This window comes from Canis lupus, chromosome 4 (genome assembly GCF_003254725.2).
Source record: "Canis lupus dingo isolate Sandy chromosome 4, ASM325472v2, whole genome shotgun sequence".
In the NCBI taxonomy this organism is placed as follows: Eukaryota; Metazoa; Chordata; class Mammalia; order Carnivora; family Canidae; genus Canis; species Canis lupus.
In genome coordinates, this window is record NC_064246.1 from 21,314,155 (window position 1) to 21,328,658 (window position 14,504).

General features: G+C 56.0%; 1 protein-coding gene across 1 annotated transcript in view; it reads left to right on the forward strand.

The window, feature by feature from the left end:
- The window catches only part of LOC112651380 (collagen alpha-1(XIII) chain), an 80,420-nt gene that overhangs the window by 38,966 nt on the left and 26,950 nt on the right, over positions 1 to 14,504 (forward strand). Inside the window, exons 15-24 of the mRNA XM_025434578.3 lie at positions 2,553 to 2,597; positions 3,468 to 3,500; positions 4,202 to 4,228; positions 6,690 to 6,743; positions 7,565 to 7,651; positions 9,161 to 9,214; positions 10,505 to 10,549; positions 10,909 to 10,977; positions 12,169 to 12,192; positions 14,327 to 14,389. Coding sequence (XP_025290363.2) covers positions 2,553 to 2,597; positions 3,468 to 3,500; positions 4,202 to 4,228; positions 6,690 to 6,743; positions 7,565 to 7,651; positions 9,161 to 9,214; positions 10,505 to 10,549; positions 10,909 to 10,977; positions 12,169 to 12,192; positions 14,327 to 14,389 — 501 coding nt within the window. The remainder of the gene's footprint in view (positions 1 to 2,552; positions 2,598 to 3,467; positions 3,501 to 4,201; positions 4,229 to 6,689; positions 6,744 to 7,564; positions 7,652 to 9,160; positions 9,215 to 10,504; positions 10,550 to 10,908; positions 10,978 to 12,168; positions 12,193 to 14,326; positions 14,390 to 14,504) is intronic.

A 14,504-nucleotide genomic window follows, 5' to 3' on the forward strand; every position in this document is an offset into this window, starting at 1 on the left:
TCCCACTAAAGGCCTCAGGTAGGCGGGGCTGGGGGTGGCTGGAGAGAGGGTCGGAGCAGAGGTCTCTCGTCTGGGTGGGTGGGAGCTCTCTGGTCTCCACCCAGAGAGGGAAAGAGGCTTACCTAGGGTCACAGGGCCTCTCCTGACTCCCAGCCAGGTCCCCCAGCTGGAGGCGAGAAGAGGAAGGCGGGGCACCGAGAGAAGGCTAAGGGGAAGAGGAAGGGCCAGGCTGAGCTCCCCCCTGCACCCCCCACCTCAGGGGACTCTGTCCTCGGGGCTAAGTCAGTTGGGTTGGGCCAGCTGGAATGGCAGCAGGAGATCCTGGTCCTCTGAAGGAGAGAGTGGCCCTCAGCTGGCGCCTCTGAGGAGGGGGCTCTAAGGGATCCGCTACACTGGCCAGACTTCTGCCGAGGTCCTGTGGCACCCTCTGCTGGCCACAGAGAGACCTGGGCTGGCAGGCGGAGCCCTGCCCGGCTCCTTCCTCCTGGCACAGGGCACGCTTGTGGTTAAAGACTCAGTCTGCCCAAGAGCTGCCCTCCTATGCTGATCCCTTCACCCTCGTGGGGCACGGACCTGAGGGCCCTCCAGCAGAGAGGGGCTTTAGAATCAGCCCATCCGATGCTTGGGGTCGGCTTAGAGAAATGGGTACTTGGGCTTTGGCAAAGACCTGTGTTCAAATCCCTGCTCTGCATGTCCTTGGCCGTTGTACCTGGCCCCTCTGAGCCAGTTTGCTCACCTGTGAAACAGGGATAAAATCCATGGCCACATTGGAGAGGAGTCTTGGAGACTGAATAGAAGAGAGATGTAAAGGCTTTAGCCCTGTGCCAGGCCCCTGGCAGACACAGTAAATGGCCTATAAGAGGCATTTCCCAGAATTTGGCGGCTGGGCCAGACCTCAGGCCCTGACTTGTCTGCTGCGCTCACTTCCTGAGGGCGGCTCCACTAACCTTGCCTGTGGCTCAGGGGTCCTGGTGGGCCAGGGTGAGGAAGGGCTCCTGTGTTTGGAGCTAAAGCTTCTGGGCCTTTTGCAGAATTAAGAGACTTAGCCCAAGGAGGATGGAGGTGAACCATCCCAGGCAGGCATTAGTTCGTGCCTGCAGATCACAAATGCCAAGTGGTCCCTGCTGCGCCCCGGAACCAGCACTGGTTATGGAGCACAGCAAAAGGCTTCACAGAGGGGATGATATTTGACCAGGGCCCCCAACAATGAACAGGGTGTTGAGTTGAGGGAACATCAGAAAGGCATAGAATTCTGGGGCACCTGCGTGGCCCAGTGGGTCGAGCATCCAACTCTTGGTTTCAGTTCAGCTCGTGATCTGAGGGTCGTGAGGTCCAGCCCCCCATCAGGGCGTGGAGCCTACTTGAGATTTTTTTCTTCCTTTCCCTCTGCCCTCCATCAAAAAGCACAATCATCCTGAAAATGAGTGGTGTTTCCAGGGAAACAGGGAATAGGTATCAGGATGTGAGGAAGGCTGGGAAGGAAGCGAGGACGGAATGCCTGGCCCCCTTTCTAGAGTCAACGCCAAGGAGCGGCTGTTTTGAAATAAGGGAGTGTTATTGTCCGGCCTGGGGAGCTTACCCGGGTGCCAGCGTGGAGACCCAGTCATGGAGGAGAGAGGTTGGGAGAAGTTCCAGCTTTGGCCAGCAGAAGGGTGGATAGGACTTCCCATAAGATGGCAGAGAAGGGATGAGGACAGCGGAAAAGATGCAGGCCGGGTGGGACCTGTCTCGCCCTCTGCCTGTGAGCCTGCGGCAACTGCAGCCTGGCCTGAGGCCACCGCTCTTGGGTCCTGAGTGGGGAGGCCGGTCTGGGACACGTTCTGTCAGGACCCCACGTTGACAACCCCAGCCTTCAGATGCCTTCAGAGGCCTTCAGATGCTGGGAGCTGCAGCAGCGGATGGCAGCCACCTGTCGCTGCAGGGCATTCAGAGCCCTGGCTGGGGCTTATCTGGGGTTCAGCTCATGGAGACGGGGGCTGCCCTCCTTCCTCTCCTGCGCACCACCCCCTTCTCTGACACAGTAGGTTAGTCTGGACTCGACTTGACCTCCATTTGTCACCAGCTGTCCTTCCTGAGCTCACACCTCCGCCCCACAGATTTGGCATTTTCACGAGGAGGTAAAAGAGGTCAAGGAGAAAGATGGGACACTGCTGAGGTTGAGAGCAAAGCCCACAATGTCCTGAAGCCCAGCTCTCTTGGTACCTCTGGATGAGTTCCAGGCAGCGCCCTGCCTCCACCCCTCACCCCCCACCCCGCAAAGCACCGGCTGGCCTTCTGCCACATAGGGCCAAGACCCACATGCCCTCAGAAGGAGTTAGATCCAAGGAAGCTGGGAGGAAGAGGAGCCCAGATGAAGAGGCAGGGGGGCAATCTGCCCTGTGGCCCCACCAGCAGGTACCACTAGAGCAAAGCTACTGGAGTGATAATGGAGCAAGAGGTGCTAGGTGGCAATGAGAAGGAGGGGTGCACAGCTGAGCAGTCACGTGCACCCAGGCCAAGGCCTCGGGCAAGTAGGGTCCTCTTCTCAGCGTTTCTTTTCTTTCTTCCTTCAGGGAGAACGAGGCATGCCAGGGATGCCGGGCAAACAAGGAGCGAAGGTACCTGCCCCTCACCCCATCCCCCGCAGCCCCTCCCTGAGCCCCAGCCAAGTTCTGGAAGCCCAGCTCCTTCTCCTTCCCATGTCGCTGCGAAGCCATGAAGACAGGGCACACATTTCCTCCCCCGCCCTCTCCCCTTGCCGTGCCAGCCTGCTCTTCCAGGCAGGGGTGCGTCTGTCTGGCTCACCAGTGACATTCACCGGCGCCCCCCTGGTGGCCAGACCTCCTCCTCCTGGGCACCTCTGGGTCATCCAATAGTTTCTCCAGTAAAGCCTAGCTCTGGCTGCAGTCCCCTGCGGGGAGTAGGGACTCCCTACAAATCACCTCCACTTGGGATTTATTAAGTGGTGCGTTTGGCAGCCTCAAAGTGGTTGGTTTGAGCTCAAGATGTGAAAATCGGGTTCACTCCCAGCTGCTCCCTAGTGCATGAGGGCACAGGTCCGGAGAATTCTCTATAAGAAGAATCCCACCTGCACACCCAGAAGTCAGCCATCTCCCATTCTCCCCGTCCACGCGGCTCTCCCTTCCACCCCCTTCCCTTCCCATCTCCTCCTCCACCTTTCCTATCCCACTGAAGCCCTCCCCACATTGCACCCCAGAGATGCACCCCCACCTGGACACGCATGGGCTCCCCGCCAGGAGGGCCTGGATGCTGAGGATGTGGGCAGGGAGCCTGAGGGACTCACCTGTGCTGCTCAGAGCCTCTTCCTTCCTCGGGGCCCACGCTCCCTGTGCCAGACTCAGCCACCCACCTTTGCTGAGGGATTGCACCTCACATCCCCTTGAGGGGAGCCTGGGACGCTGGCCGCTCCCTCTGGTGCTTTGCCCCAACTGCACAAAGTCGCCATGCCTTTTTCTTCTCTTGTCCAGGGAGCTCCTGGAATTGCTGTGGCCGGGATGAAGGTTAGTGGAACGTTATCACTCAACACATTAGGGGCAGGATAGGAGGAAGGGGAGAGGAAGACAGAGTTGGGGCTTCAGGGACTCAGTGGGGTGGTCACTGGACCAAGGAGGGGACAGGATTCAGAAACCTTCCTCTTAAAGCATTATGCACAACTTGAACAAGAGACATTTAACTAAGCCTCGCAGAGTAAGTAGGAAAGATTTATGAGCCTCAACGAAAGGGCTCACCACCCTGCCAGTGTGCAAGGGAACCCAGCCCTTTCCTTTATGCTTCGGAATTCGGCAGCTCTGTGCTTGCAAAGCTCCCAAGAAGAGAGCAGGAGTCCTGCCCCTGAACCCCACCCTAACCGCCCATTTGGTTGGCAAGCAGATGGGTGAGGACCCCCAGAAGCACAAATGTAGATCTCCCGGCAGGTCCGTGGACAGGGGCCACTGTACTGTGTCCAAAGCAGATGGCTATTCCTTCCTCTCCCTCCTTGTGGGGTGCCTCACTGGCCCTCACCCTTGCCATATCCCTCACTATAGGGAATTGAGGCCCAGAGGCCTCCTCTGGCCTGGGACCTGAAGCCTAGGCAGAGGGAAGCCCTGGGCTGGCCAGATGCTTCACCCACCCCGTGAGGACCTTTGCTCATTTACTCCTGCACTGGCTCTTACTCCCTCTCCCTCACCTCTTTATCTGAGTTTTCTTTTTTTCCACACAGGGTGAGCCAGGGACCCCAGGAGCCAAGGTACGATACAGAGGGAATGTTCTGGGCTACACGGAGCATCACGCATGGGGTGGAGGTGGCAGGGGCTGCTGTCGTTATGCTCTCCGTCCCCCTGAGGCTGGCCCGGAGCTGGGGACCTGACTGAGCAGAGGAGGGCCCACGCAGGCAGGGCTTGCTTGTCAGGAATGCCTTCCCCTCCCCAGATCCTGGCCTGGAGCTCGCTCAGTTTGCCTGCACACCAGCTCCAGCACGTAACTGTTGCCCCCTGTGCCTGCAGGGCTCTCTCTCTTGTCTAGTTTTATAAGGGATGTCACATGAAAAAAGTTTTCATGCCAACTATGTTTGGGAAATACAGAGATAAAAATATTTCACAGGGTTGTTTTTCCCCCTCTCCCCTCCCCCCCCCCCAATGCAAGCCTTTTTAGAGCCTTTAAGATGCTCTTTGTACATTGGGAAGCTCTAAAATTGTTATCTCTGACGCAGCATTTTCAAACTACTTGACTAGAGCATCCTTTTTTTAAGAGGAACATTTCATGGGGCCAGTATTCTGGAAATGCTGGTTTACAATCACTGTCCACCGTACTCTTCACCACCACCACCCCTAATCCTCTTATCAGTGACTCTCTCTTCTTACTCCAAAGGGAGACCCAGGAGCAGCAGGGAAGCCGGGGCCCCCAGGTTTGCCAGGAAAGAGGGGGTAGAGGGTAGGATACTGTGTCTCTGATTGTGTGTCCCCTTCATACGGGCCTCTGCTGGTCCTCCCACCCCCTGCCCTACCCCCAAGGTTGGAGTGCCGCCTGCAGTGTGTCCCTGGGAAGGGGGGAGTGCCGAGATGGCCTAGCACAGCTTCAGAAAGCCTGCGCTAGGGAGCACACCCTCCCTCCTCTGAAGCATTGCTTTCCAGGAGGAAAGAGCAGCAGAAGGAAGGCCTTCCTTCCCTCCATCCCCACTCCCTGGGGGCCTCTGTAGGGCAGCACCTGCATCCCTTCCCTTTAGACTTGGCCTGTTTCAGGGCATGCCCAGCTAAGGCACAGCAGGCACAGTCCAGGCACAGCCCAGGCAGGCCTGCTGGGGCCCCAGGACCCACTTCCCTCCAGTCACCTGGGCCTCCCCTAGCTTCCTCCCCTCCCTTGACGAGCTTCAGGCTATTTTGTCATTCAGCAGGTGGCAAGGGGATGACACTTAAAGACCTGGTGTGGCACCCTCTGTGTCTCCAGGTGGCAAATTATGCCCCGGAGCCCTCAATTTATAATATTACCTACAAGAACCAGCAGCCATCAGGCTGTAGGGAGAGGGGCTCTAGCGCTGACCTGGTGGGGTACTCTTGGAGCGCTCTCCTGATATGGGACACTGTGAGTGCACATGCCATCTTCATGGTGTTGAAGATGGAGCTTCAGGAGGCTTGGGAAGCAGACCTGCCTCTAACACTTGAGGCGATGAGGGGGGCTCATAGCCACAGAGCCTCTTCATCTGTACAGTGAGAGCAGGGCTCCATGATGCATGTCATGGTGGGGAAAGTTCTTCAGGGCAGAAGAGGATAGTTGGGGGGGGGGGTATTAGTTTACTGGAGCTTCCATAACAAAGGACCACAGAGGATGTGGCTCAAACAGAATCTGGAGGCTGGAAACCTGAGATCAAGGTGTGGGCAGGGTCGGTTCCTTCTGCAGGTTATGAAAGAGCAGCTGTTCCACGCCTCTCTTCTCGTGTCTGGTGGTTTGCTGGCATCCTTGGTGCCCTGTGGCTTGTAGAACTGCCACCCCAATCTCTGCCTTCATCTTAACATGGTGTTCTCTCCGTATCCATGTCCTTGTGCAAATTTCTCCTTTATGAGGACACCAATCCTCTGGGATTAAGGGCCCACCCTACTCCAGTAGGACCTCATGACCCCGCTGATTACAACTGTAATGACCTTATTTCCCAAGAAGGTCACACTCTGAGATACTGGAAGTTAGAACTTCAACATACAAATTTTGGGAGGACACAAGTTAACCCATCACAGGAAGCAAACTCCTCAAAATAGTCCTCCAAAGGAGAAGTCTAGCTAGATGGGTTTTGTCTTCCCTGGAGGCGGGGAGGAGGTAGGCAGAGACCGGGAGCCTCTAAATGCTGGACATTTAAAAAAATGAAAAGAGCAAAGCGGTTAAAAGGAAAAGCTTCCCCCAGCTACTGGCCTTCTAAACTGCTCGCCTCTCTCCAGGAGATCCCCAAAAGGAGCTAAATGCTCTTGCCGCCTCTCGCTTCGTAAATGATGAGGATATGGAAGCAGAACAATGATACAGGTCCTCCCTCATCAGTGGGAGGCTCAAGGAAGGAGTCGGGTGCAGGTGGGGGTCTGGGGGGAAACGGAGTCTTTCAGGAAATGGCTCACAGAGGGGCAGGGAGGCAGCAGAGAGGAAGCCAAGGCTAGATGCTGGTGGGGCTGGTGCCTTCCCAGTCGGCCTGGAGAAACCCTCACCTTGCACCATCTGCATTTCCCCCACAGGGCGAGAAGGGGGCTGCAGGCCCCCCCGGGCTACTCGGCCTCCTGGGGCAGAAGGTGGGTATTGGCAAGCTCTGAATGGTGGCTTCTATGCAAAGGCCTTGTGTTCATCTGCACCCACATTCCCGACCCTGAACATTCACATGGGCCCCAGCACTGGAGGTGTCCCTTCCAGACTGGGGGGAAGCAGCTAGAACACAGCCGGATTAGTGTCTGGGGTACCACACGGGAGGCCCAGATGGGCAAAAATGCTCATATGCAAAGACCAGTAGCTGTACCTTGTCAGATTTCTTTGCACCAACTCTGAAAATGTGCTCCCTAGTACCTGAGTTCCATAAAACATTCCATTAAAAAAAGAGAGAAAAGAAAACACTTGAGGTCAAATTAACGTGGGGAGAGCTGCATGAGGCAGGCCCCCTTGCAAGGTCCCAGGGCACTTTAGCCAGGCAGAGGCTCAGAGCACCCTGCGGTGAAGGAGCCTGTCCTGCCTCATTTTACTGCGTCTTCCTTAACAGTCCTTTGGCCACCAAACCCTTTTTGTCACATTTCAAATGTTCCCCACCCACTGAAGGAGGGGTTCTGTGGACACACTTTGAGAAACAGAGTCTAGACCCAAGGCATGATGGGTCTCTGGTTTCAGCTCCATTCCTGTTCCCCAGCGACAGCCAGAGGTCCATTCTCTCCTCAGTGCCCATGGCCAATGAGACCAGGCCGGGCTTCTGAGGGCCTCTGTGCCCAGCCTGGGCTGAGGGGCGGTCTGCTGCCCCCACTCCTTGGAACTGGGAGGGGAGAGAAGACAGGGATCGGCCACCCCCCTCTGGAGCTAGGCAGACCAAAGTGACGGTTACTCTCCCACTCTCCCACACTTCCACCCCCAGGGAGAAAAAGGTGATGCTGGCAACTCCATTGGAGGAAGCAGAGGGGAGCCGGGCCCCCCAGGGCTCCCGGGGCCCCCAGGCCCAAAGGTGAGTTTCCCTGGGGTCTGCTCTCAAGGGGGACGCTGACTGTGGCCTTTATCTTCAGCCCATTCTTGGGGACTCTGTTCTGGGTACCTTGTCTTCTATTCTGCTCCAGATGTGTGGTTTTCCCGTGGATTCTAGAAAGGCGATTTGGGCTGAGCTCCTGATTTTAAGTGGTGACAGTTTGACTATCCAAGAGAAACAGTCAGAGGGCAGATGGATGGTCCCAATGATTCAAATAGCTACAAGGTAACCAAGTCAGGGACAGATGGCCGCAGGGCCTTAGGACAGCCACAAGGGCCTCCCACCCAGGCTCTGAATACGAGATCAGTGATCAGCTGGGCCCCTGCTGGCACACGGGGGAGGGGGCTGGTAGCCGCAGGGGGTCAGCTGCCCTCACAGTCCTTAAACTGGGGAAACTGCTGGGATGAGATGTGGGTTTCCCGAAGCAGACGCCTCCTGCGCTGCTTGGTTTTATTCCAAGAAGTGAGGAGGGCCTCCTTCTTAGCTTATAAGGAAAGGACTCGTTATAAGATCGCAGACAATACACACATTCATTGCACCGACATATATCAAGGGGCTGCTGTGGGCTGCGCCCCACCGGGGCTGTGAGGCCGTAGAGAACCTGCTCTCAGCTTGCTCACCAAGCAGCAGGAGAAACAGGCCCACAATTCATAGTGGCAGGAGCCAGAAGGAAGCCCACAGGACGCAAGCTGACGTGGCAGGAGGGTCTCGAGCTAACCCCCACGTGCCCACCTCTCTGACAGTGGTGGGAACAGAGCCTCCCTGGCTTGAGCACCAGCTTGGCCACAGGGTGGGCCTGCCAGCCGGGCTCTGGGCCATCCCCAGGGTTAGAGTCCATCCCCGCAGGGCATGGGTACCTTGGCACATCTTGGGTCTTGATTTGGGGTTGGGGAAGCCTGGTCACTACTATCCCTGCTCCCTGGGACACAAGAGAGGAAAGCTCGAAGGCCGTTCCCAAGTGCGTGTCCTCCTTCAGGGCCACGGGCAGTGCTGACTAAGGGGAGTATGTGCAGGGGACCTGCTACCCTCCTAGGCTTCCCAGGGCCCCTCCCTACTCGCCCAGAGCCTGCACGGTCCCCTCCGTCTCCCAGGCAGGACCTGATGAGGTGTGCCTTCCCAAGTGTTCCTGCCTCCCTGTAGCTAGGGATGGGGGGCAGTCCACACCGGGGGGGCCGCAACAGGGTTGACATGTGGGTGAATCAACTGAGGAGGGCCTGGCCCTGCAGGTGAACCCCAACAAGTGGGGCAGAACACAGAGGAGGAAAGGGGCAGACAGGGAAGGCTTCCAGGAGGAGGTGAGACCCAGGCTGGGCCCACAGGTAGGTCAGATGAGTAGAATGAGGTGAGGTAGTAGAAGCCTGTGCAGACGAGGACGGAGACCCAAAGACACCTACCGCCCGGGACGACAACAGCAAAGCCATTCCCCGGCCCCTCAGACAGCTGGCCGAGCTCCCCTGCATGCCCTCAGCCCGTGTCTCTCCTCTTCCCCAGGGAGAAGCTGGTGTTGATGGCCAGGCCGGCCCCCCAGGACAGCAAGGAGACAAGGTACAGGGGCTCCCAGTTCTGAGATGAGGGTCGGCTTGGGAGTTCAAGCCGCAGCTCAGGGTGCTCAAGAGTGGTGGCCGTCCCTGCAGCGGGACCCCCAGGGCGCAGAGCTGACGGGCCATGGCTCCTGGTGGCCGTCGCTCCTGCCGGCTGGGGAGAGCCTTCCACTGAGTCAGCTGTCATGCAAACGCTGGCCCAGGGACGGACCCAGAGCCCCTGCTTCTGGTAGCTTCCACACCACTGGAAAAGGTGGGGCTCCGACTCCTCTCCAGCTACTTCCCGTGGGAGGGTCAGGCTGGTGCTGCCCTGGCTTTCGGAGGTGCAGTGGGGGCAGGGAGGTGAGGGGCAGGTTACCTGCAGGTGGCAGTGGCTCGACACTCCCTGAGCAGGCCAGCCATGGGTCCTGAGGAGTTATATTAAAGGGTCTCTTGGGGCGCCTGGGGGCTCAGTGGTTGAGCAACTGCCTTCGGCTCAGGGTGTGATCCTGAGGCCCTGGGATCGAGTCCCGCATCGCGCTCCTTGCAGGAAGCCTGCTTCTCCCTCTGCCTGTGTCTGTCTCTTTCTGTATGTCTCATGAATAAATAAATAAAATCTTTAAAAAAGACAAACAAAACTTTAAGGGTCTCTTGACCCCTTACATTTACTTTCTGTCTTGATTTTTAAAATTTGTCTTTACTGTTAACATTGCCCCAAAACAACTGCACTGTGGTTTGTTTTCATTTATTCCCCCGAGCTCTGTCCTGCTTCCAGCAGGAGCAACCCCCGCCCCGCCCTGTGGGGAGGTCGAGGTCTCCTACTGCCTTATGCAGCCGCATCCCTCCTTCCTTCCTGCGGTTTGGGGCTGTCACACGCAGAGAGGCCCCTGAGGAGCCCGTGGTCCCTCCATGGCAATTATTGAACATTCAGGCGATTGGCAAAAAGCTCCTGAGCTCTTCTTGCTCCTTGCGCTGAATGGAAATAAAGAGAAGCAAAGGGCCTGGTCCCTGTGCCCAAAGAGGAGGCTGCGGTAGGGACTGGGGAGAGGTGGCCAGGCAGACACAGCGGAGTCCCGCACAAGGAACCCAGGACAGAGGAATGTCCTTCAGCGAGAAGCCAGAGGAGCCCAGAGGTGCTGGGAGGCACAGAGGAGGGCAAGCAGGGGGAGATGCTTCCCGAAGGGGAGGTCATGCCCAAAAAGGTCTGCAGCCTCTGGGCCTGAGCTAAGATGAGCCTCGCGGGCCCATCTGGGGACATCAGGCTCTCTCGTACCCAGCTGTGTCCCCGTTTCACTCCAATTTTGTCGTGCAACAGGGGGAGCCCGGAGCAGCTGGAGAACAGGGACCAGCTGGCCCCAAGGTACGTGCGTCTCACCTGGAGTCAGAGCACACAGCGTGAAGTGGCTGGACTCCAGGTCTTAGGGGAAGGAAGGGAAAGAGTCTTCTTCCTGCAGACGTGGCAGCTGTGACGGGACTCAGCCATCACATCTAGTCCAGAGTTGTCTCGTAGAGTCTCTGTGTTGGTTCTAGAACCTCTGGGCATCCCCTCTGGGTGTGGGGAATCCCCGGCCAGGCCCCCATCCCGCAGCTCTAGGTGCACCTGCATGTGGCTGGGCGCAGCACCCCCTTGCCTACAGCCCCGTCTAGCTGAGAGCGGGCACCTGTTGCCCTCCCGGCCCTACAGGCCCTGGCCCGGAGTTAACCGCCCTTGTCTTGCAGGGCACCAAGGGGGAGCCAGGGAAAGGAGAGATGGTGGACTACAACGGGAACATCAATGAGGCCCTCCAGGTGAGCAGGAGCCAGCCCAGAGACGGGAGATTGGGAGGTGCTCCAGGGGGAGCTGCACCACGGCCCTGATGAGGGGCCACTTCAACACCCCAACTAGTGTCCTTGAGGGCAGGCTATTGGACAGAGCTTCCAGGAGAGCGATCCCCTTGCTCTCTCTCCTTCGACCTCTGCTTCTAGCTTCCAGGCAAATGCTGCGCCCCCCCCCCCCCCACCCCTCATTTGGCAGCCAGGTGGCCTGGCTCTTGGTCTGGCTGGGCTAGCAGGTTATCCTGGCTCTGGGGAGCTGGGCACCATCACTGGAACATCCTGTCGCCCTGTGGGGTGCTGGCCCATCCAGGGTTCTGGAGCCCCATGTCTTCAATACCCCTTTCGCAGATAGAATCTGTCTTTCTGAAACATGTCTCCCTTTCATGTCAGTTCAGTCATGTTCCAAGTTCGTATGATGCCCACCCTTTACGACAAGGCTACTCCATGCCAGCACTGTTGCCAGTTAAGGCTGGGTCATCTTGTTGGGAGTTGTAGGGGAAGGGTGCCCTGTGCTGTGGGGTGCCTCACAGCATACCTGGTCTCTAGCCACCAGTTGCCAGTAGCACCCCAACCCCGGTTATGACAACCAAAACATGTCTCCAGGCATCACCAAATGTCCCCTGGGGGCCAACCCCCACCCCTGGGTTGAGAACCTCCCATTTAAGGAAACTTTGTACCTCCATGAATCCCTTTACACAGTGTGCGATCCTGTCTGCGTGACATGGTCCCTCCGGTTTCTTGTGTGGCTCCGTATCCTCCTATTCCACATTTGTTATTTACAAGGAAGAACATCAGAGCCTTGGAATCTGGGTTCGGGAGGAAGAGGGAAGAACAGGGGAGGGTCCCGGTCAGTGATTAGAGAGAAGAGCTGTTGTGTCCTCTTTGGCCAAGTGAAGGGAAGTTAGCGGTCCATTTCAGGGCTTGCCTGAGTCTGTTGTAGGACAGCCTTGGTGAGCTGTAGGGAGTCCTTCGTCCAGTGACTGTAAGCCTGGGGAGAGGTGGAGGCGGCATGGGGTTGGGAGGCAAGGAGCCCACCAAGAGGACCTACCCCTACTGTGCTCCTAAGGGGGGGCCCAGCTCCCATGTTTCCACGCCTGGGCCAAGGGGACCCTCCAGATGGTTCTTGACTTGTTCTTCAACTGATTGCATGGCATTGGTTTTTAGGAGATACGAACGCTGGCCTTGATGGTAAGTCTTCCTCCTTCCCTTGGGCATTGGGCTGAGGGCTGGAGGGCTGGGGCTGGGGGCCGGAAGCAGGAGGCTGGGGCTGGGCAAGGACTTGAGGTCCGGCCTCCAGAAGCAGGTGCAGGGCTGCTGAGTTAGGACTGACCCTGAAGTGCCAGGGCAAAGGGTGATCCGAGCCTGAGCAGGGGCTCTCCGGAGCCTCCCCAACCCGGGGTCCTGGCTGTCCCCTGGAGCAGCTCTTCACCCACTCCACTGCAGACTCTTGTCGCAGCGTAAATGCTGGTTCTCCACACAGCTGCAGCAAGAAGATGGAGGTACAGAGGAGGACGCTTCTGTGTTTCTCCTTATACTCAACCTTCAGCTAATAAAATCCATAACCCTAAAAAATTAGTAACTACTTAACCTGCACTTTTCACCTTTCCTGGAAAGCAGTCTCCTCTTCTGCACTTGGAAAACCAATGAATTCCAAGCCCAGATTTTGCATGTGTACCTACTCCCAGTGACAGGCCTATGGATATTTGTAGTGAATATTTATGATTAAAACCACTACCATGAGGTTTAGCTTCCAGGCAGAGAGCTTAAAGGAGATCTCAAGGTTCTCAAAACTATTGGAAGTTCATTTCACTTAATATTTTTATTTTCATTTTTTAAAAGATTTTATTTAGGGGCACCCGGGTGGCTCAGTGGTTGAGCATCTGCCTTTGGCTCAGGTCATGATCCCAGGGTCCCAGGATCGATTACCACATCAGGCTCCATGCATGAAGCCTGCTTCTCCCTCTGCTTGTGTATCTGCCTCTCTCTGTGTGTCTCTCATGAATAAATAAATTAAATATTTAAAAATAAAAGTACAAAATAAAGAGGTTATTTATTCATTTGAGAGAGAGAGAGAGAGCAAGAGCAAGGGGGAGAGGCAGAGGGAGAGGGAGAAGCAGACTCCCCGCTGAGCAGGGAGCCTTACCCAGAGCTCCATCCCAGGACCCTGGGATCATGACCTGAGCCGAAGGCAGACCCTTAACCCACTGAACCACCCAGGTGCCCCTCATTTCACTTAATATTTTTAGTGGCCATGTGCCACAGAACACTCAGGAGGTACAAACCCAGACTCAAATGCCGGTCACATCATGCCCCAACCCCAGAGGCTGATATTAACATCACATGATTCTGGAATCAATGAACTTCATTGGGGGTCATTAAAATATATTATTTGAAATAGCTATGTGAAGCAAAACTTTGATGGAATTTTCTTTCTTTTAAAATCAACCTCCAAATTAATTAATTAATTAATTAGAAATCAACCTCCAGGTATAATTTACATACAGTAAAATGTACATACTTTAGCTGCTGTAAGTAAAACCTACTTTGATGAGCTTAGACAAATGTATATACCCATGTATCCACGACCCCGGGCACTCCAGAAAGTTCCCATATGTGCATCAGGAGTCCATCCCACCCCTATCCTCGGCCCCTGGACACCACTGATCTTTCTGTCCTGGTGGATTAGATCTGCATTTTCTGGAGTGTCCTCTGAGTGGAATCATGCAGTGTAGTCATCTGTGTCTGGCCTCTTTTGCTCAGCATAGAATATCTGGGTTCCATCCGTGGCAGGTCATGCACGTGTGCTTGGTTCATTTTTGTACTGCTGAGTAATATTCCATATAGCCAACCTGCACCTGTTTTGGTTTTTTCTTTTACATTTTTTAAATTTAAATTCAATTTGCCAGCATATAGTATAACACCCAGTGCTCATCCCATCAAGTCAACCTGCACCCGTTGATGGATATTTGCATTGTTTCCCGGAGGCATTTTTAAGTCCCTGTCAGGGAAGGTGAGATTTATCTTCTTGGAGCCCAGGGGTGCTCAGAGGGAGGTGGAGGGAGAGGCTGGTAGGCATGGCTCCAGGAGCCCCCCTGCCCCCTGCACTCTAACCCAGACACCTCAGTGCTTCTCCGCTTTACATTGTGGGGACCCCGTGCTATTTCCTTTGTAAAAAAAAAAAAAAATGTTTCTGCCACTGATGAGATGTTCGAAAATTATCAACTTCCATAAAGCAGCCTCCACTTACACCCCTCTGGCAATAGGCCGCCCCTCCTTGGTTGGAAAATTCTTCCACAGGACTTTTTTTTTTATTATTTTGTAGGGGCCCCCTGGTCTTCCCGGGCAAATCGGCCCACCCGGAGTCCCAGGGATCCCAGGCCAGAAGGTAACACTTGTCTTGACAAGGATGCAGACCCTGCAGAGGCACTGCGTGTGTCCCCAAGTGCGGGCGCCAGCGGGTGACCCTCCCATTGTCCCTGCAGAGCCATCACTGCCACCTG